Raw genomic sequence first — 20,543 nt, 5'->3', positions numbered from 1 at the left:
GTAGTTTTTAGATTAAAACTTTAATTGATATAACAACACTAAACTGAAATTAAAGTGAGAGAAGGGACTTGCAACTGCGACAAAAATGATTTTATATGCATAAAGAAGTCAGTCTCGTTGCACTGGAGACAAAAAAAAAAAAAAAAAGAAAAAAGTCTGGTTGGACTGGAGAGAAGCAATAAAGAAGCAGGCGCATAAACGCAGAGGGAGATCGGTGGAGTCTGTAACAAACTTAATCCTAACTCCTAAACTCATTTGTTGTTTATGAGCTATGTTATCACTTTACATCGTGAAGAAGAGTTGTAACTTCTAACCATAATAAAGAATATGAATATGAATATGCTTAAGATATGGCAGCAGACAATCACAAGGATGTGTGAGCCAAGTTATACATAGAAATCGCGATCTCTGCACTAATCAGTATAATGATTAGCCACTCCAGGAAAGTTGATTTCCTGTTCTGAAGTATTTCTTGAAGGAAACGAATGTTGTGCTGCAAATTTCACATAAACCAAATCACCAATAAGTACTAGTTTCGACACAAAATGACTAAGATCGATCATGAGAAAGAGATAGTGTAAGATGATAATAATACCTCTACAAACTTCAGCTTATAATCAAGGTTTCCAAATCTCTGTGTCAGTTCAAATTCATCTCTGAGATACTCCCATATCTGACCATATTTCGCATCCTTCCAAGCTATATCTGACCTGAAATTTTCCCAAAACTAAAGTCAGTCACAACTATCTACAAAACTAGTCAAGACAGGCTATCCATTCTCGACTTCTTTACCTCTCAAACAGACCAAGCTTCAGAATCACATCAGCCAGATTAGAATTAGCCCTTCCAACTAACTGGAACAGCTTTTTCCTAGTCATTGTAAACGTTCCTGTTTTCTCCAACCGACGGTTTATGTCAGTAAATTCTGCTACTATACCATCAACCTAACAGAAACAGATTGCGCTCACCCACGGTTATTTCTTTTTCATTCTTCACAATCCAAAATATGTGTATGGATTTGATATGGTTACCTGCCCTTCGTAGTAATCGAGAGCAATACTAAGCCCCAGAACACTGCCAATGGTTCTGATCCCATCAATATTCAAGAACTGCAACATGATAACATCCAGTCCTCCCTCCATCCATTTGTTCAGATTTGGATCCTCTCTTACTTCATACTCTGCAGTTTTACAGAACCAAACATAAAAAACTAAGCACCACAGCAGAAGTTTCGAACAGCACACAGCAAACAAAAAAAAAGTGAAACTCACCATCTTTTCTCATTTCAGGAAGCAAACCATAAGCATGCCTCTCCACCACTTTAAGATACTCATCAACCTCGTGCTCCCGTACATTAAATAACACAATCGATCCATACTGATACACTACCATGTAAATACACTCACTCCCACTTATACATCCAGCATTAGTACCCTGCAAAATCACATCTCAATCCATAAGAACAATCAACATTTCACAATATAAAAATATACTATTGTCCAGCTTCATAAAACTCAATAAAGAGTTAAAGCTCCAACTTACAGTGGGATCAGAATGATTGCCGAACTTAAGAACAGCATAGTTAGTCATTCGCGAGGTAGGTGGGATGAAGTTCTGCTTGTTATGCTCAATTAAGCTTTTCAAATCAACGCTGAAAACAAAAATTACATCCACGAAGTATTCCAATCATCACTTCACAAAATTTAATAAACACACGACATTGGCAAATACATCATCACACTTTTCTCTAAGCTTCGATCGTGAACCAACATATACAAAGGGTTCAACTATGAAATCCACTCATCACTAATCAATGGAGGATTAGATTATCATATTCCTAATACGATCCTGATTCCCACCATGACATAAACAGCATCACCTTCACACATTAAACAACATTTTGGGGGAAAGAGTATTAATACCTAGTGGAGAAGAAATAAGCTCGTACAGGAATAGAAAGATGCTCCTGTAAGCCTCCACGATTCTCATCATCAACCACCGTTAGATTCTCAGTCTGCTGCTGCTGTGTCTGCTGCGGCTGAACCAAAGCGACGGAGGCAGTCGTCGATGAAGACGAAGAGATAGCCCTCGCAGTGAAGTGATAACCGAGGTTTCGTATCGTTCCAATCCCGTAAACCGGAGAATTGGAGATCGGTAGGACATTGGAGAAACATCGAGAGGGAGTATCGGAAAACGACCGCAAAGAGAAGTGCAACGGAAGCGAAAGCGACGGCGGTTTCTGCTTAGAGGTAAAGATCGAGAACAGAATTGAACGGACCGGAGGAGCTATGGTTTTGACGTAGACGTCAATGGAACGCATCATTTTTGCTTTACAGGACGGCGAATTGATTGATGAACAAGCCGGCGTCGACTGGAAAAGATTGCAGAATTTGTACTTTTTTTAGTACTGAGGTAAATGCGTGCCGTTTACTTATTTTATGAACTAACAACGTGCTATCTAATGAAGGCTAACGACAGCAAGCTTAAAGAAAAACGGCAACTGAGAATTTCCGGTAACCTAGTTTTGGGCCTTAGGTCTATAGTATATTTGGCCGAGCTGTTTTAGCTGAAGAAATTTAAGGTTTTCACTTTTCAATAGGATTAGTATGCATTATCCATCATTCCAATTATTCAAACCCTAGTAAGTGATTCTGATAAAGATCATATGGTTTAAGAGTGTTTCCAAATAGTCATATATACATAAAAAAAGTAATATTTCACTCTCTCCTTATTGGTCTATTTGACATTTAATATTTATTTTTAATTAAACAACATATTTTATTATATACAGTAATGTATACTTTAAATTCATTCTTTACTATTAAATTATAACTGAAATTACATAAATTGTGAATTGACTTTTTCTCCTCCATTCATTTTCATTTAAATATTTTTCAATATAAAAAACAAAATGATTTTTTATTTTCTATCTAGCTTTTTATTACAAGAATTAAAAATTATAACTAAATCTAGCAATATATCTTAAACTAAGGGAAATATATAAAAAAAAACTAAGGGAAATATAAAATATATATATTTAAAAAAAAATCTTTGGGAATCATATTTTAAAAATTTGAATGCACTTCATATGATTTTATAGGAAATATGTATTTTTTACTTTCAAAATAGTTTATCTTTTAATTATTAAATACTTTAGGTTATGTGTTAGTTTATATGAAAAACTTAAATTATATACTTAAATCACATAGTAAAATTCCGTTTTTATTATTAATAATATTTTATTACCTCATATGCTTAAAAATACTAATGAAAATTATTATCAAAGTTGAACAATAAAAAATAAATAACTTTAAGAGATATGTATAATGTATTTATGATTATATTTAAATAAGTTATATATTTGATATTTTATGATTTGAATAAATAAAAGTGTAAAAAATGTTAATGATATTTATATTAATTTGTTAAGTTTTTTTATATGGTTATTAAATAAATTTAAATTAATTAATATATTTCTATTATACAATAATCCGCGCATTTACAGTTGTCGGCGTAATAATACATAATAATAACACAGACAAACACAGAATGATTCTGATAAAGATCATATGTTCGACGGCATCTTGTGAATTTCTCCCTAGATCAGTTCCCATTAGGTGCCCCATGCTATCCATCATCGACATTACAGTTGTCGAGCAATCCCACGGTAGCTTTCCTTGGTTTTTTTGTTCATTCACCATCTTCAGAAGCAAAAAAAAAAAAAGAGTACAAAAAGAGAAACCATACGCATGGCAGTAATATAGCCGTTGTGATAATTAAAAAAAAGCATTTTTTATTTTTATTTTTTATGTAACGGACGATTTATCTCGATAGCGTTTTATTATATTATATTTTTTTCTTATAACTTAATTTTTACTGTTTTAAAATTATTTCACTCTTTTAGTTTTTTTTTTTTTTTTTTTTTGTTAATACAGAATGTGTTTTAATATGCTGAAGAAAAGTTAAAACAACAAGGAACAACTAGTATGCTCAACTCATTATAACGTATCATTATTGTTCTGATGAAATTAGTTAACTTTCTAATAATAAGAGAGTGGCCAAACTCAAAAAAAAAAGAGAGTGGCCAAACAAAACCGAAATCTTTGCATAACCGAGCTGGTCAAGACCCCTATACAGACCAACATTATCTTCAAATCTCGGTTTTCTCCGGTTGAGCCCTAACCTCTTCTTAAAAAGTTGCAAAATTGGTTATCTCAGTAGACTAGTATGTCCACAATCGTCTCTCTTCACAAACCGGCCCTTGAAAAAGATACAAACACCAATGACTGATGATTAAAACCAACAATTCCACGCATAAACCGGTTCTCTATCAACAAGACAACAAATCCTTATTTCTATATATATATATAACCGGTTCTCTATCAACAAGACCACACTCAAATCCGAGATAATGTGTGTGAAAAAAGCTTACTTTTTTTAAATACGAGGACGTTTCTCAGCGTTGAGTACTTGATTTTACACGAACTTGATATCGAATCCGCTTAGAGAAAAGACAGTTTTGTCGTTTCTCTTTGTAACGGAGCAAGCTGGCCTCTCTATGCCCTCTCCATAACCTCTCCGTCGTCGTTTCCATCTCTGGCACTACCCATAAACTCCCCGCCTCTCCGCCGTCAGTATACCCTTGAAACCACCATCACACGCACACACAATTGCCTAGTCCCTCAATATCATTGTACTTCACTACTTCATTATTATATTAGCAATGTTTGCTTTATTAATTACGCATCTAATATTACACACTGACTAACGACTCTATATCGGCTACTCTTTCTTTTGCTATCCAACAAATGCTCAGGACTTTGAAGTCCATTTCTTGTTTTTAGATAAAGGGTCTAATCTAACAGTTCCAAACACAAATAATTGTGTTTGCTAGTTATCTAGTTAATCTTCAAAGTAGAACACAGTTGTATTTGTAGTGTTTTTTCCTTCTGTTAAACTTACTTTGAAATTACATATGCAAACACAATTACACAAAAATAAAAAAGAGATACAACACAACATGGTTGTGGGGTGGAATTTTTTTGCTAAAATATCATCTTCATTCAGTTTCGACCTTTCATATTATTAGTTGTGCCCTTGGGTGCTGAAGAAATTTAAGGTTTTCACTTTTCAATGGGATTAGCTAGTATGCATTATCCATTGCAATTATTCAAACCCTAATAAGTGCTTATGATAAAGATCCTATTAGTTTAAGAATGTCTCCAATAGTCCTACGACTTCGAAAGGGTCTAAAACATGTAAATTCAAGAACAAAAAGGGAACAAAGTGCCTAAAGAGTAAGGATCATCATGTAATATCGTTATTAGTTATTGCTCTTTCTTCTCTAATCAGTTCTTGGTTTCAGGAACCATTAGATCGTCACCTCCTTTGCCGCAAGGTGAAGTCTTAGTCTTAGACCTCAATCCGAATATCTTTGAGAAGAAGTTGCGTCCTTCTTTTGTCTTACCGAGTTTGTCAAGATCTTGCTTCATGCTCATGCACTCTTTTTCAAGCTCGTAAACGCGCTCTCTCATCCCGTGGATCACCATATTTGCGTTCCCGTTCTTGTTTCCTTCTAACGCCCCGCTTGAGTCATTGTTGTCTTCCGACCCGAATAACCATCCTGCTATAGATGTCCGAAGCCGCATCTGTTCAAAGAACAATACTTGTACTATGACACGCAATGGTAGACGCTCGTTTTGTGCTGCGTGTGTGCATGCCTCCAGTGACAGTTTCTGGCAATTCATCAGCAGACATAGTTGCTCTCTCTCTGACTCTGTCAGCCATGGATGAGCCTGTATAGCTAATAGTTAATAACTTTGGAACTCAAAACATAACAAAACTATAGGTTGTTTACTTTACCTTAATGTATATATCGATTGCGCGGTAGATACCGTCATCCATTGGCCTCACATCTTCCGGGACTAGAGCACCAAGTGCTTGGAATTTGGATAGCTTCAAGTTCTCATCTGATGCTACCTGTGCTAAGTAGCCGTCTATCAGACTAGCAACCTTTGTGATGGACTTTAGAGGATAAGATTCTCCCATAACCTGCTTCTCCTCGACGATACTCGAATCCAACATCAACATAAAGTGATCAAGAATCCGCTGGACAGAGTCGATATCATAAAGTGTCTCAGCAGAGTATCCCATGTTTGGTATTAGCAGATCCTCTAGAGCAGCTTTGTCTAACTGCTCACCAATTTTCTTCTCCAGAATATCCTGAGTGACATGACTGGCGTGCAGAACCATGGATGTCCTAAGAAGCCTGAGCAAGAATTTGGTGGATGTAACGCATTTATCGTTAGGGAGTAGTTCCACGATTTCCTCAAGGAGACTTCTTTGATCTTCATGTGAGTAGTACATGTCATCTCCATAATTAGTACCTTCCTCTGAAGAAGAACCAGACTTCCTAGAACAGCCGGGTAAAGGGAGGTTCCGTTTGGCGTAATGCGTGACAGATGCTGCTATAGTATCAGCTTTTACGCCTCTGGACTCAACTGTTTTGATGAACCTTTTGTACATTGGGAGATCGAGGAATGATGAAACATCGTTGATCCACCAGTTCTGGCTCGTGTTCTTTGTTTGTATTCCGTTCCAGAAGGTGGTAGTAGTAGTACTAGTGGTTCCTTCTGGTAGCGAGATTGGCCAGTTGAAAAAACTTGTGTTGTCCTCTGCACAAGCCTTCATGGCTAAAGAACCAATGCACCTAGAGACAATGTGAAGTTCTTCAGCAAGAGGTAACACTTTAGGTTGTTCACATGATTTCTCCAAGGCTTTGATAGAATCTTCCCAGTTTACGAAAACGTGATCGTTGAGGAAGCTCTCGGTGAGATAGATGAGATTAGCATCTCCATAGTTTTCACTCATTTGGAGATACTCTGCTGCACATCTGAGACTCACAACGTTTTCAGGTGTGACCTCAATTATGACACCGTAACAGAACTTGGACACAAGCAAGAACGCATCTGGTCCACCGGGAATGTCATGAAGCTGAGCAACAGAGGTTGTCTCAGATGCTTTTCCGAATAGAGCTTCTAGATATCCACTTCTTGACAACAACGGAAACTGATGATAAAAAACACATGGCAAGTGTGTGATCATATGAGTGAGAAATTCATAAAGAAAATATATAGTGGTCACATATATAAGATACCTTATGGAGATGGAAGCTTTGTTCCTCGACTTGGATCATTACATCGGGTTTAAGACCAGTCGAGCAAAGCCTGATCAGATTACAAAACAAAACAGAAATGAGACATTTAGTTTTTGGTACTGAATGATATTAAAACCATCGAAGAAGAAGAGGACTAACCATGTGTGACCACTTAGATGGAAGACTTCAGATTTAGAACCCAGTTTTAAGGAAGCCATCTTCTTTCTTCAGTTCAGTCTTTGGTATTTCCGCAAATACAAAAGAGTGTTGCAGAATGGTTGGTTATAAATCATGGGAACCTCAATAACATATTTGATGATGGAAACTTTTTTTTTTTATTAATTTGGTTTATTGTAATATCTCGGAGGAGTAGGAGGAAGGGACCGAGTCTCAAGGAGAGATAGATACAGACGAAGCTTGTAAACCAGTTGTTGTTAGGCTGTTACAACTTTACACTAAAATGTTGCAGCTTTCGTTTTCCCTATAATTTCTGTAACGCCTCCTCCTCTCTGACTCTCTCATTCATTCATTCCTCTCTTAACTTATTATTTCTGGTAAAAAATCTGGGCTCCGTTTGGTAAATTCATCAATATTTCAATATTCCACAGTAATAAATGCAGAAGATATTTGACTGGTCAATTTAGTTGCTCTCTTTGAATGTGTGTGTAGGCTAGTCAAAAGCTGCCCATTACGTAAATTAACTCGTAATTTTTGACTGGTGATTTTTCAAATTCAATTATTGAAATGTCGTTCAGTTGCTGAGAATTTAATTGAATTTTGGTTGTGTGTGTATGTGAATCGTCTTGTGCATTCTCAGTATCCTTGTCTACATTGGCCAAGTCTGATTCTGTTTCTATGATCTTGGTTGTGATACTTTGAAGCACTAATACTAGTTTTATTCCTAATGTATGCGTCAGGAGCTAAATTCACAAAAGATGAAAGCTTTGCAGATAGAGTGTGAGAAAGGAAAAAAGAATGATTAGGCAGAATAGTGAACAATCTTTGCTGGTTTGGCACATCTTAGATCTAGAAGATGATATAGCTCCCATCTTCTTCTCTACTCTTTTTTCTAATCTCTCTATGCTCTGTTTTTTTGCTGCAACAAACAAAAAGCTTCTCTGTTTTGATTGTTCTCTGTTGGTATGATAGGATTACGTTGTGCTAGGTTGGTGTTGGATGTGTATAAGAAAACTCAAATCTTGTTGCAATGTGAAACAGCAAATTGGGTCCCCAATATGAAAATGTTGCTGATTATGTTAGTTTAAGTTTGGTATTTTGGGTAAAGAACCAAAAAAAACAGTTTGGTTGTTATGTTAAAAAATTATTATTTAAAAGATTGAGCATATTTCTTTGGATTCTCTAGTAAAGAAATGATTTTGCAAAAATACTCTTAGGACTGCTTTACTTAAATTAGTATTAATTATATGATTAATTAATTTGAAAGTAGCTTAGGAGAGGTACTCCACTAATGATGGTCTAAGGCCCATTATATAAGAGAGACGCATCGCAAGCAAAACGAATACAATTATCATTGACCTAGTGGTAATTAACATGAAAAAACCTAGGCAAATTTTTAATCCGGTTTATAATAATTCTTTTTTTTTTTGCAAAGACTAAAAACTTTTCAATAATCTAATTCATGTTTTTTATTTACAGCTTCGACATTGATTCTTCTTAATTAGCCAAAAAAAAAAAAAAGGATTTTGAGACAACGGCCACAACTGTTAAGAACCACTGAAAATTTTAAAGAGCGACTTTTACTTGTCCATGTAATTCAGAGAAAATGAGAAATAGACTTATTACAAATATTAAACTCTATTTTTCTATAAAAATACACTCATATTATACATATTTCAAGCGTTTTTATATGATTCTTTTTTTGGTATAATATCAACATTCATTTTTCTGTGTAGTAAAAAAAAAGAAAAAAAAAGGGTTGAGTGAAAAAAAAAAGGGTTGAGTCAAAGTGTATCTTATTATATAAAGGCAAAGTAGCGGCTGCAGAGGGTTGTGTTGTGTCTTTGCGTGGCCCTGTTTCGCATCTCTCTCTCTTATTGCTTCTCTCATCCCTATATTTTTCTTAGCTAATAACTCTGTACTTTTTTTTTTGTTTCTTTACTGGAAACTTGCATCATCATCACCATCAGACTTCTCTCTTCATCACTCTTCCGTCTTTTGATAGATTCTTCTCTCTCCTCCCCATCGAAACTCTTCTCTTTCTTCCTTAAATCTGTGTAATTCTTCTGTCTTTAAACTTGCAATTTATAAACTGTCGGTGGATTTGCTTACTTTCAATTTTTTTGATGTACTCTTTCCTCTGGTCAGTTTGATTTTTTTAGGTCAGTGTTTCCCATCGGAATTATTATTGCATCGATCTTTGTTTTTTGCGTATTTTGGATTCAATACTTTTTTTGGATTGTTTTTTTTATCAAAGATTTTTCTCCACTAAATGATTTAGTTTTATAGTTCTAATCGTTGACTTCATTTTTTTTCTCATACAGTTTTGTTGGTTGTTGTTTTGTCCATTCACTTGCTTGCGTCTATTAGGGTTTATTTAGAGATACTTTGTGAGATTTATGATCTGAGTTCTACTTTTTGCCTTTTTTTTTTTTTTAATAGATGAATGACCCTTAATGTTGACATTTGATCTTTGTAGGTGTGTTAGGTGAAGTTAGCCTGGAAAAAGGTAGTACAAGTGAAGACGTTTTAGATATGTCTGGAAACCAAGAGGTTTTTATTCCGACTAAAGACTAATGATTGTTTCTCCGACATTTTTTTTTTACAAATTCCCATATTGATTGATGTTTTTTCCTCTGTTTCGTTCCAGCCTCGGATCAGACCACCTACTTGGAGTTGCAGTGATGTTCCAATCAAGAAGAGGAAGTACTTAGTGCAGCCGGCAATGGAAGAAGCTGCTGATACTACTACTAGTGTTGCTTTGGATTCATCTCATGCTGATCAAAATCAGAAATTGATTGGTGGTTCATCCAAGACAAATATTGGAGAACTAGCATCTTCGTTACAACAATCTGTTTCTGTTGGAATTGCTGGTAATGCGAAGAGCATTGGCAACATAATTTTTGACCAAAGTAGAGTGAAAGTTGAGAAGTCAAATTCTCCAATTCGCTCCAGTCCTTTGGCAGGCTTTGATATCCCTTCCAACAGTTCTAACATTCTTGGCAGTTCGCTCCATTGTTCTCTGGGAACGCTTCCTGTTGGTGCTCTTGTTGTTACCTCAGATCAAACTGGGATTAAAGTAGGAAAAACTGTTCTTCAGACTCATGACAATGTCAGGGAGTCAGGTGACAAGGAAACTCTCAGAGGAGAGAGTCAAACAGAATCATCTTCTGGTGCTAATACTGTTTCCTTACGGCTAGGATGTAATACTAAAAACAGTTCTCCGTGTTGGGAGAATGAAGAGCCGACATCACTGAATTTGTCATTAAGCAAGGGAGTAGTTTGTGCCCCTCATAACACAGTTTCTATTTCTAATTGTACCACCAAGTCTGGCAATCAAAGTGGTGTGAGCAGATCAAACTGGGATTTGAATACTACCATGGATGCTTGGGAAGATCCTCTAGATCGCTCTAATAGAATTAAGACAACTGCTGCATTCTTAAACAGTAACAGAAGCCTTCATGTCATAGAGAAATCAAGTTGTCGTGATACGACTGTTATTGCAAAGCCGGTTTCTGATAAACAGAAGGAAATTGTAGAGTTTAGATCTCCTGTGAAGACTTTAATGAAGTTTGATCATCAGGTTAATCCCACATGTTCACTTAGTCTAGGCCTCAGTTCATACCCTCCTCTTGAAAAATTACCTTCTGTATCAGCTACCACATCAGATTCAAGAGCTGCTTGTACAAGTTTTTCCAGACCTACAATGACTGCTGGAAATGTGAACTCGGTAAACCTTAGGACTGTGAAGTCAGAATTCATTGAAGAGAGTGTTAGGCAGGACACTAAGAGTGCTCAAGTTTTCCCAATCGGGATATCTAATAAAGGAGTGAAACAGGAGATTGTTAGTAGTAGACTCAGTCAAGGAAATAGTCCCTCATCTGGCATTTTGAAGCCAGTGGCTCCTATATCAGTAAAGGCTGAGCCAAAAACCTTCACCCACTCGGAAGTTTTCAATAGGACAGATGAAACGTTGAATCATCCCTATATACCAATAATGCAATCATGTGAGGTCCCTGATTTACCTACAAGTTCTACGCCATATCGGAAGGATAAATATATACCTTGTTCTAATAGTATCAGCAATGCACCAATGTCCTTGAATGGAATGGCAATAATTCCATGCGTTCAGAGTTATCCTGACTGTACACTAAATGAAAATTCAGGCCAGAATAGCAGTGCAGCTAATGGTAAGTTATGCGAAGTGCTGAAACATGGTGTAGTTCAAACGACCAGTTCAAGTTCTGGTCATGGAGATCATAACCTCAATGCTTCAGGTGTAAATGTTACATCATTGACTGAAGAGAAATTTCTAGATGATTGCAAGACCTGTATATCTAAAGAACTCCCTCGTAATTCTCGTGGAACTGATGAACATTCTGATGAAGAAAAGATTATTTCATCTGGTAAAAAGCTAGAGGAACAGTTATACAGTTATGGGTTTGAATCAGATTGTGGTCATGATCTATTTAGAGTAGTAGAGAAGCAAGTTGAGAAAAGGAATTTGTACGATGACAGGGAGGTCCAAAGACCAGCTGCCTTTTTCAGTGAAGGTAATGAGATTTCACATGCCGAGTGTGGTGGTTCTGAGACTGAACAAAGGAACATTAATGTTCCATACCATGGCGGCTTTCAAAATTCGAGCAGTGTGGAAGAGAAAGAGAGTCAACCTGCAGTTCTTGGTAATACAGGTAATAAACATATTAAAGAATGCTCTACCTCATCATCTATAAATAAATTTAAGAAATATGCTGCTGATGAGTCATGTTTGAAATTAGTTGAAATGGCAAGCACTGAAGTTCATACTAAGAGACATACTCCAGAACTTCAAAGTAGAGTATTTGATGGATCAGGTGAAAACGAAGGTCGGATAGTTCAGGATGGTGAAGGAATGTCTGGTATGTCTACAGTGTCAGGCGGGATTGAAAACCCTGAAATAGTAGATAACAGCAGTCCAGTTTCATACAAGGCAGAAATATCTACTGTTGACAATGATCCTCCTGCAGAGTGCAGTGATGGTAGCCAGAGTCGGATTATAAACTTAGCTCAGGTTTCTAGTAAATCTCCAAATAAGGAACTAGATGCTTCAGGCAGCTTTGTGCCACTCCGAATGGAAAGAGATAGATTTCCTAATTTCCCGCTTGAACCGCCGAAGTATCTTATGAGAGGGAGGTGATATTTCTGAGACCTTTTTTTTTCAATCTCATTCTTATTGAGATCTTTGTGTATTAAAATTTACAATTATTGTTTACTTTGCTAGTGATGAATCCTACAAGTTCTCGCGTGAGAGATACCATGGTAAATTCATGAGAAGCCCAAGGTTAAATTTCATGCCTGACAGAAGGAGATTACCTGATAACACAGAAAGCAATCTGCATGACCAGGACACAAAAAGTAAAGTCATGTCTATGTTTTTTCTATAGAAGATAAAGCTCATTCTTTCTAGAACTCAATATGACTTTCATCTTGTGAATGCAGATTTTGAGTTTGATAATCATGGAAACACTCGTCGGGGTGGTGGCTTTAGGGGTAGTTTTCAGAGAGGAAGACGGTCTGCGAATGATGAAGTAGCACCTTATTCTCACTCCTTTACGAGAAGAACCCCTAACTTTTCATATAATAGAGGACCAACAAATAAAGAGGATGCATCTGCATTTCACGGATTTAGTAGAGATGGTGAAAAATTTACAAGGGGATTACAATGCAACAACAACACAGAACCAATGTTTATGAATCCCTTACGTCCGTATCAAGGTCGAAATGGTTGTTTTGCTCGAGGACAAACAAAGTTTTCAAATAACCCCAAACGAGAATATCCTGGATTTCGCTCACGGTCCCCAGTTAGATCAAGAGAACGATCAGATGGTCCATCCTCGTCTTTTAGGAACAGATCACAGGAAGAGTTCAGTGGGCATAATACAGACTTTTCTCATAGGAGATCACCCTCAGGTTATAAAATGGAGAGGATGAGCTCGCCTGACCATTCTGGTTATTCAAGGGATAGGGTTGTCAGAAGACACAATTCTCCACCTTTCTCACATAGACCATCAAATGTTGGAAGGGGCCGGGGTTATGCAAGGGGCCGAGGTTATGCAAGGGGTCGAGGTTATGGAAGAGATGGCAACTCATTTAGGAAACCATGTGATCGTGTTGCATATAGAAACCATGGAAACTTGGATCCTCGAGAAAGGGTCGACTACAGTGATGATTTCTTTGAAGGTCAGATTCATTCTGAACGATTTGGTATTGATGTTAATGCTGAGAGAAGACGATTTGGTTATAGACACGATACTACCAGCTCTTTTAGACCATCTTTTAACAATGATGGTTGTGCGCCTAGTAATGTAGAGAATGACCTTGATGCTGTGAGGTTCGGACAGGACCCTCGTATTAAAAGTGAAGAACAAGGGAGTTTTATGGAAACTGATAGTGAAAACAAGAACTCAGCTGAGAATGCATCTGAAAGAACTAAGAATATAGAAGAGGAGAAAACTACAAAGCAGAGTAAAATTTGGCAAGGGGATGAGCTCGGTGGTGATGGTTTTTAGAATAGAGGTTAGTACTCGATTAGTCAATTTACTTGAAACCTTCTCAGACCAGGAAGATATAAGTGATAGTGACTCAGGTATCAAACGGAAGTTTTGTGATTGCCACTGCTCTGACCAGTTAGTGGTGATTATTTTGGACATTCCAATAACTGTTTCTAAGGGACACACTCTGCACTATCGGCTTAAAGTTTCGAAATTGGCCATTGCTTGGCTGTGTATATATAGCACTTATGTTGTGGTATCATCTTAGATTTCGTTGCCTTTCCTGCTGTGATTCAGATTTCGGCTTCTCCTCTGCACTTTATTACCGTCCATGTTGAAGTTGGAATATACAACCTAAGCAAGATGGTGTAAATACATATGGGAATTTTTCAGGCTTTCTACACTCAGAAAGCCTTAGCCGGCTTAGGTAGAATGTTACTGGTCCAAGAGATATGAGGGGTGGAATGACTAGGGTGTTAGATGAGACAATTTCCCTTTGTTATACAGGGGTCCAGACTTTTCACCCGTACAACTTTTCAGGCAGGAGAGACCTGCAGGTTTTGGGCTTAAACAAGTCTCTTTATTGGCTATGTCACATTCTTCTTCAAATTCATCATTCGTAGCTAAGAAGTCAATCGAATTCTGACTTAACAAACCAAAATCACCCGAGACTTGCTCACCAGATTCACGACCATCAAGAACAAATTCATGACCACTTAATTGACTATTCTCCATTGTAATCTGCACTAACCATTTTAATATTAATATAGATATATATTATGTTTACCGAACAGTGGCAACGTCTACCTTATATGAAGTAGTTTTCTATAAAAATTGATGTGGATGAACACACGATTGAACATATTTATAATCATGATCATCGTACCTCTCTCTTGATGCAAGATCTCGACAATATAAATAATACGAATGTTGTGAGGAAAGGATTGGTCCTTTTATTAACGTAGAATTGGAGTAAGAGGATACAAAAATTACAATCAAAGTGCTAAGCGCAATTAATACGAAAGTTAATTGCTCTTGTCTCTCTAATTGCCCCAAATTCGGATCCTGTGCCTGATAGTGACTTCTGGTATTTATAGTGGGTCATTGACATAGGGTTCTTTCTGCAAATGACGATTTTGGCTCTGCGGCCAGATGGGCTGATATAATGACTTAGAGCATTCCCATCCCATATCCCGTGGGGATGTATTTTATTTTTTTAATAATATAATAAAAAATAAAGTTTTAATTGTAATATTTCCGAGACACTGGTTTCTGCCACGTGTCACTAGTTTATTGGTTACATTTTTTAATCTTTTCTTCCTTTGCTTCTCACTCTCTTTCGATACAAGGAAAATCAGTAATTTCACACCCCAGCTTAGGGGGTATGTTCGATTCCTACATCATGTTTAACATTGTGTAAATCCATATATTAACTTCAATAAAATTCAATTTCACTGTCCCAACTCGTTAAAAGGTGTTATTACATACATAAGCCATAACATTGTTAATAGACCGTCAACGACTGCTTACGTGGACGCCATATATGAAGCGACGTCGTTTTGAGAAACAAAAATAACGTTTTTTAGTTAAAACGACGTTGTTTCTTCTTTCTTCATCTATTCTTACTTTTCTTTACTTTCTCCTTCTTTCCCGATTTTGGGATTGAACCCAAAACCCTAAAAAAATTTTAAACATAATATATACGATTGATGCTTCGGCGGAGAAGTACTATAATACGGCGGAGGATATATGTTCGAGGCGGAGGGTGACGGAGGCGGCGGGTAAATGTTGATTGGCTGTGCCAGATAATGGTGGATGTTCAATTGACGGCGGCTGAGACGACGGCGGATGTTCAATTGACGATAGTGGTGGATAGAAACTTGCTTCAGACGGCGGCAGAGGAGGATAAGTCATCATCGTCGTCGCTGGAAAATCAGGAGATGTATGAATCAGATTTTCAATCAGGAGATGTATGAATCGTTATCTCAGTGTCATATTTGCATTGTACAAACATATTTTGTTTCTACTTATAACTTAATTAACCCAATGAACCAAAATTTCATGACGCGGAAAATTTAATTTCTTTACCATGTTTTGATAATTCCATACAAGAAAAGATATTAATTTCTCCGTTAATGATGTTACAAGACATGGAAAGTTTCTAAGATTATTAATATTGGGATTTATAATTCTAGACACATAATTCCTCTTTTCTTCCTCCTTCTTTCCCCATTTGTAAAAGCTCTATTACAATAAGCCAATGATTGTAATCGGAACGAGGAAGCACAATCGTCTCTCTCTGCTCATTACCATTACCCTGTTTCGAAATTCCATAATCGTCTTTCTTTTTTTGTTCAATTGATTTGGGGATTTTAAATTTCTTTTAGAACCTTTATCTTTTTGATTTTTTTTTAGGGTTTTGGGTTAAATCCCCAAATCTGGAAAGAAGAGGAAAAAAAGAAAACTAAGAAAAGAGGAAGAAAGAAGAAACGACTTTGTTTTAACCAAAAAAAAGTTATTTTTTTGCTTTTCAAAACGACGTCGGTTCATATGTGGCGTCCACATAAGCAGTTGTTGACGGTTTCTTAACACCATTACGAATTATGTATGTAATAACACCTTTTAACAAGTTAGGGCAGTGAATTTGAATTTTATTAAACTTAATGTATGGATTTGCACAATGTTAAACATAGTGTATGAATCGAACATACCCCTTTAGCTGGGGTATGAAAATACCGATTTTCCGAGCTGAGATACTTCATCGGAAGTAGTGCGGAGAAGTTGACATACTGTGAACCGCTGGTGGTGGTTCTGATCGGAGACGATCTTCTCCTATACGCATTCTGATCCATTGATTGCTCTTATGGCCTATTATACAAATTGAGTAATAGAGCTTCGATCAGATCTTCTATCGTTTTAATTTCGTCGGGTTTCATGTTTTGATTGTATCGGTACGATGAAGCTCACGAGAACCTTCACTACTTTCTTGATACTTTGCTCTGTACTAGTAGCATTCTCAATGATCTTCAACCACCACCCATCTGATTCAAATCGGACAATGTGTAAGTGCATCAGAGCTCTGTCGGTGACACGATGCTGTGGAGAGTGCCAGAGGTCTGATTAGCTGACATGGCATGGAGTGCTGAGCTGGAGGAAGATTGCTCGACAAGGTGACAAGCCAATAGATTTGGAAGGAAGAAGCGATCGTGATATACTCAAAGATATTGCGAGTATATCTCGATAAGGGAATAAGGATATTCGAAAAAGATTGTTTCCTTATTGGTTAGGATGCACAAAAATTTATGTTAGAAATCTTTGGTGCGAGTATAAGTAGACGAGGGCTAGCATGGAAAAAAGGTAGCAGTCGGAGATTACAAGTTGTGAGATTTGTTACCTTCAAGCATTAATAAAAAGGCTTAGAAGGCGAGTGTGTGAGTTTCTCTAAAATCTACACGGGGTGTTGTTTTAGATAGATAAGAGAGTGAGCTTAGTTTCAAGTCTTGTAAGAAACATGAGTTTTTATATAAGATTGAATAAGAAGCGTTTGCTTGGCGCGGTTCCAAGTGGGTTTATTGCATGTGTGCATCTCTATACCCTTACAATTGGTATCAGAGCAGACACCTGATAAAAGTTATGATATTCTTTATAACAGGTGAGATCTTGCGGCATGGGTATGGAGAAATCACTGGGTTTCGTTGTCTCATCAAAACTACTGAAACTTGACTCTGAGAGTTTTGGGTACTGGGAAGTCATGGTGAAGCAGACCATTTTGAGCATTGATGTGGAAGCTTGGAGTGCTGTGGAGGATGGCTGGTCATCTCCTATGGTCAAGGACAAGAAAGGTGATTCGGTTCCCAAGCAGAAGACGAGATGGACAGCTGAGGAAAAAGCTAAATCAAAATATATTTCCCAAGCATTATTAGTTATCTTCAATGCTCTGCCAGTTGAGATCTTCATCCAAGTACAAGGGTGTGTGGCTGCCAAGGAAGCATGGAAGTGTCTGGTAACCTTGTTCGAAGGCACAAGCAGTGTTAGGCACACCAGACTGGATAATCTTGCATCCGAATTTGAGGGACTTCACATGACTGAAAGTGAATCTGTTGCTAACTACAACAGTAGATTGAATGAAATTGCACAAAGGGCTGTAGTTTTGGGAAAAAGATACATTGATGAGTCAATGGTAAAAAAGTTTCTCGGGAGTTTTTCAGATAAGATTCAACCGCACAGGTCTGTTGTAGTCGAATCTCTAAACTTAGAGGAGGTTAAGTTTAATCAGTTAGTAGAGATTATGCAGGCCATTGTTATACCACAGGGAAGAAAAGAAGATAGCAAGGGTGAGTCTTTGAACAACTCTGTAATACTACTGAATGCCACTGAAGATATCAAGGAGGACGAGGTCTGGTCAGAAACAAAGGATGATATGACGAAGTGGTACTTTGATAGTGGATGCACTAGGCATATGACAGGTGCTTTTGTCACTCTATCACATGTAGAGACTGTCAATGGTGGGAGAGATACTGTTGATAATGGAAGAAAAGGAATAATTCGAGGAAAGGGTACAACTTGTTGTGACTTTCAACGACACTTAAAGGATGTTATCTTGGTTGATGGTTTGAAGGCAAACCTGATAAGCGTCAGTCAGCTGTGTGATGAAGGTTTGAATGTCACTTTTACCGAGAAGGGGTGTGAGGTATTTGATCAGCAAGGATCTGTTCGGCTTAGAGGAAAGAGATCTAGAAACAACTGTTACATGTGGGAATTGGCAATGCAGTACATCAACAAAACCACTGAATTGGACACCGATCCATGGCATCTGGAACTTGGCTGCCTGAACATATGCACAACAATGGGGCTTGCTAATCAAGAAGCTGCACACGGGACTTATGAGCTGAAGGATGACTCACACTTCACAAGTGGTCCCTGTAACAAGAATAAAAAGTGTTCTATCCTAACTATTCGTGGTAATCATGAAGGAGAATTATAGAATGACAGGTCTGATCAACTCTATGGTCATCAAGGTCTTATTCGTCAATACTCTGTCCCAAGAACATCCGAGCAGAATGAAGTTGTGGAGCGGAAGGACAGAACATTGCAGGAGATGGCACAAGCTATGTTACATGGAAATAAGGTTCATCATTGGTTCTGGGGTGAATCTGTTCATACAGCCTGCTACATCATCAATCTAGTGTGTATTCAATCAGAACCAACAAGACTTCCTATGAGTTGTGGAAAGGGAAGTCTCATACAATAAGCTACTCTCATGTGTTTGGATGTCACTGCTACACTCTAATTGACGTGGATCTGATAACAGATGATGAGAAGCATGAGCAAGAACCTGTAAGCCATGGTGACTCGATCAGCCCCATGTCTTCATCGAATGTTCTTCCTTCATCTTCTCAGGTTCATCAGAATCACTCCTCTAATGATATTATTGGTGCGATTCAGGGGGGTAGAGTTACCAGAGAAAAGCAGATTCTGATTAGACAGCTGGCTGGGGTTACCAGATAATAGCAGATTCAGATTAGACAGCTGGCTGGGAAGGAACAAGAGGCCGTTGTTCCAGACACTGTCTTTCAGGATTCTGATATTGGTCAATTTGATTGTTTTGGTCTCATTTTTTGAATCAAAGAATCACATGAAGGCATTTCGTGATAAGTTTTGGGTGGTTGCAATGCAAGATGATCTGGAACAAGTTGAGCGGAGTAATGTGTGGAATCTCACTAAATGTCCTGCTAATGTCATTATAGTAGGAACAAAGTGTTTTTTCAACAGTGAGAGTGATGCTAGTGGATGCATTGTGAGAAACAAAGATCAGGTCTTTGTTGAACAACCAAAAGACTTTGAGAACTCACAACAGCCTGAGCATGAGTATTGGCTGATGAAAGCTATGTATGGTCTCGAGGAGGCACCTAGAACACCGTATGAGAGGTTTACTATGACTCTTCTGGATCAAGGATACACTCGTGGGGGTGTAGACAAAGCATTGTGTGTTCTTAACAGTGACAGCACACTAATATTTGCTCAGATCTATGTTGATGACATCTTTCTTGGGTTCACTTGTCAACCTTTGGAACAGTTTGTGGAAAGTATGTCACAGGAGTTCGAGATGAGTATGGTGGGAGAGCTAACAAACTTTCTGGGATTTCATGTTGAACAATCGTCTGATGGGATTTTTGTTTTTCAAAGAACCTATGCCGAAGAGTGGGTACATCGGTTTGGATTAGGGAAGGGGGGAGGAGTAAAGAAGCAAAGATTCCTTTGGGCAACAACCTGATATCTTGGCACAGCAAGAAGCAAAATAGTGTCTCTCTTTCGACAGCTAAGGCTGATGCATTGCCTTAGGTAGCTGTTGCACACAACCCTTGTGGATGCGACACATGTCTTTTGACTATGGTATGGATTCTGACACTCTGTTAATTCATTGGGATAATGTGAGTGCCATAAACATCTTTAAGAATCTTGCTCAATGCTCTAGAACTAAACACATTGATATTAGACACCACTCTGTTTGTGAACTAGTTGAGACGAAACTGATCGAGATTGACCATGTGAGCACTGTTTCCCAGTTGGCTGATTTGTTTTCTAAGCTTGTGGTCCCTATGAACTCTAACCTCTCTCTTTGAGTTGTGTTGATCTAAGACAAGAACATGTGCTAGGACAGATCATGTAAATCCTGGAAT

General features: G+C 37.6%; 4 protein-coding genes across 12 annotated transcripts; 2 read left to right on the top strand and 2 right to left on the bottom strand.

Moving 5' to 3' along the window:
* Positions 1 to 179: 179 nt before the first annotated feature.
* LOC104737972 (protein RETARDED ROOT GROWTH-LIKE) lies at positions 180 to 2,665 on the bottom strand. Its single transcript, XM_087480397.1, has 7 exons — positions 1,923 to 2,665; positions 1,543 to 1,651; positions 1,272 to 1,434; positions 1,032 to 1,180; positions 793 to 944; positions 596 to 710; positions 180 to 493 (listed from the first exon to the last, which is right to left on the bottom strand). Exons 1-7 carry the CDS (start codon positions 2,321 to 2,323, stop codon positions 365 to 367), a joined length of 1,218 nt encoding a protein of 405 aa, XP_087336523.1. The 5' UTR covers positions 2,324 to 2,665; the 3' UTR covers positions 180 to 364.
* Positions 2,666 to 5,187: 2,522 nt separating this feature from the next.
* On the bottom strand, positions 5,188 to 7,676 carry LOC104735368 (putative BTB/POZ domain-containing protein At5g13600). Its single transcript, XM_010455146.3, has 4 exons — positions 7,316 to 7,676; positions 7,157 to 7,226; positions 5,863 to 7,068; positions 5,188 to 5,795 (listed from the first exon to the last, which is right to left on the bottom strand). Exons 1-4 carry the CDS (start codon positions 7,372 to 7,374, stop codon positions 5,349 to 5,351), a joined length of 1,782 nt encoding a protein of 593 aa, XP_010453448.1. The 5' UTR covers positions 7,375 to 7,676; the 3' UTR covers positions 5,188 to 5,348.
* A 1,473-nt stretch (positions 7,677 to 9,149) lies between these two features.
* On the top strand, positions 9,150 to 14,697 carry LOC104735366 (uncharacterized). Of its 9 annotated transcripts, none has more exons than XM_087482176.1 (7): positions 9,157 to 9,390; positions 9,813 to 9,886; positions 9,984 to 12,024; positions 12,187 to 12,231; positions 12,340 to 12,505; positions 12,594 to 12,727; positions 12,812 to 14,697. In XM_087482176.1, the coding sequence occupies exons 2-7, from the start codon at positions 9,869 to 9,871 to the stop codon at positions 13,879 to 13,881; spliced, it is 3,474 nt and encodes a 1,157-aa protein (XP_087338302.1). In that variant the 5' UTR covers positions 9,157 to 9,390; positions 9,813 to 9,868; the 3' UTR covers positions 13,882 to 14,697. The 9 variants fall into 9 exon arrangements, with proteins under 9 accessions (XP_010453445.2, XP_087338302.1, XP_087338300.1 ...); XM_087482174.1 differs by having other exon boundaries at positions 12,112 to 12,231; XM_087482175.1 differs by having other exon boundaries at positions 9,161 to 9,495; positions 12,112 to 12,231.
* A 974-nt stretch (positions 14,698 to 15,671) lies between these two features.
* LOC147929227 (uncharacterized) lies at positions 15,672 to 20,137 on the top strand. The gene is made up of 5 exons (XM_087480534.1): positions 15,672 to 15,833; positions 17,516 to 18,785; positions 18,882 to 19,052; positions 19,175 to 19,359; positions 19,493 to 20,137. Exons 1-5 carry the CDS (start codon positions 15,672 to 15,674, stop codon positions 20,135 to 20,137), a joined length of 2,433 nt encoding a protein of 810 aa, XP_087336660.1.
* The last annotated feature ends 406 nt before the right edge of the window (positions 20,138 to 20,543 follow it).

This window comes from Camelina sativa, chromosome 13, assembly GCF_030686135.1.
Source record: "Camelina sativa cultivar CO46 ecotype springtype chromosome 13, ASM3068613v1".
Classification (NCBI taxonomy): Eukaryota; Viridiplantae; Streptophyta; class Magnoliopsida; order Brassicales; family Brassicaceae; genus Camelina; species Camelina sativa.
Note: the sequence above shows the minus strand (reverse complement) of the source record. Positions and strands in the feature narration are given on the sequence as shown.

Bases quoted from the DNA above. Each gene is read 5' to 3' on its own strand.
- LOC104737972 (XM_087480397.1), bottom strand. From the start codon at position 2,323: ATGATGCGTTCCATTGACGTCTACGTCAAAACCATAGCTCCTCCGGTC. The intron at 1,181-1,271 runs GTGAGTTTCACT...GTAAAACTGCAG, and splicing joins TCCTGAAATGAGAAAAGATG to AGTATGAAGTAAGAGAGGAT. The intron at 494-595 runs GTATTATTATCA...TGAAATTTGCAG, and splicing joins ATAAGCTGAAGTTTGTAGAG to CACAACATTCGTTTCCTTCA.
- LOC104735368 (XM_010455146.3), bottom strand. From the start codon at position 7,374: ATGGCTTCCTTAAAACTGGGTTCTAAATCTGAAGTCTTCCATCTAAGT. The intron at 7,227-7,315 runs GTTAGTCCTCTT...TAATCTGATCAG, and splicing joins CATCTAAGTGGTCACACATG to GCTTTGCTCGACTGGTCTTA. The intron at 5,796-5,862 runs GTAAAGTAAACA...TTAGCTATACAG, and splicing joins CAATCGATATATACATTAAG to GCTCATCCATGGCTGACAGA.
- LOC104735366 (XM_087482170.1), top strand. The intron at 12,506-12,593 runs GTGATATTTCTG...TTACTTTGCTAG, and splicing joins AAGTATCTTATGAGAGGGAG to TGATGAATCCTACAAGTTCT. The intron at 12,728-12,811 runs GTAAAGTCATGT...TTGTGAATGCAG, and splicing joins GCATGACCAGGACACAAAAA to ATTTTGAGTTTGATAATCAT.
- LOC147929227 (XM_087480534.1), top strand. From the start codon at position 15,672: ATGGTGGATGTTCAATTGACGGCGGCTGAGACGACGGCGGATGTTCAA. The intron at 18,786-18,881 runs GTAACAAGAATA...ATGGTCATCAAG, and splicing joins ACACTTCACAAGTGGTCCCT to GTCTTATTCGTCAATACTCT. The intron at 19,053-19,174 runs GTATTCAATCAG...ATCTGATAACAG, and splicing joins CTACATCATCAATCTAGTGT to ATGATGAGAAGCATGAGCAA.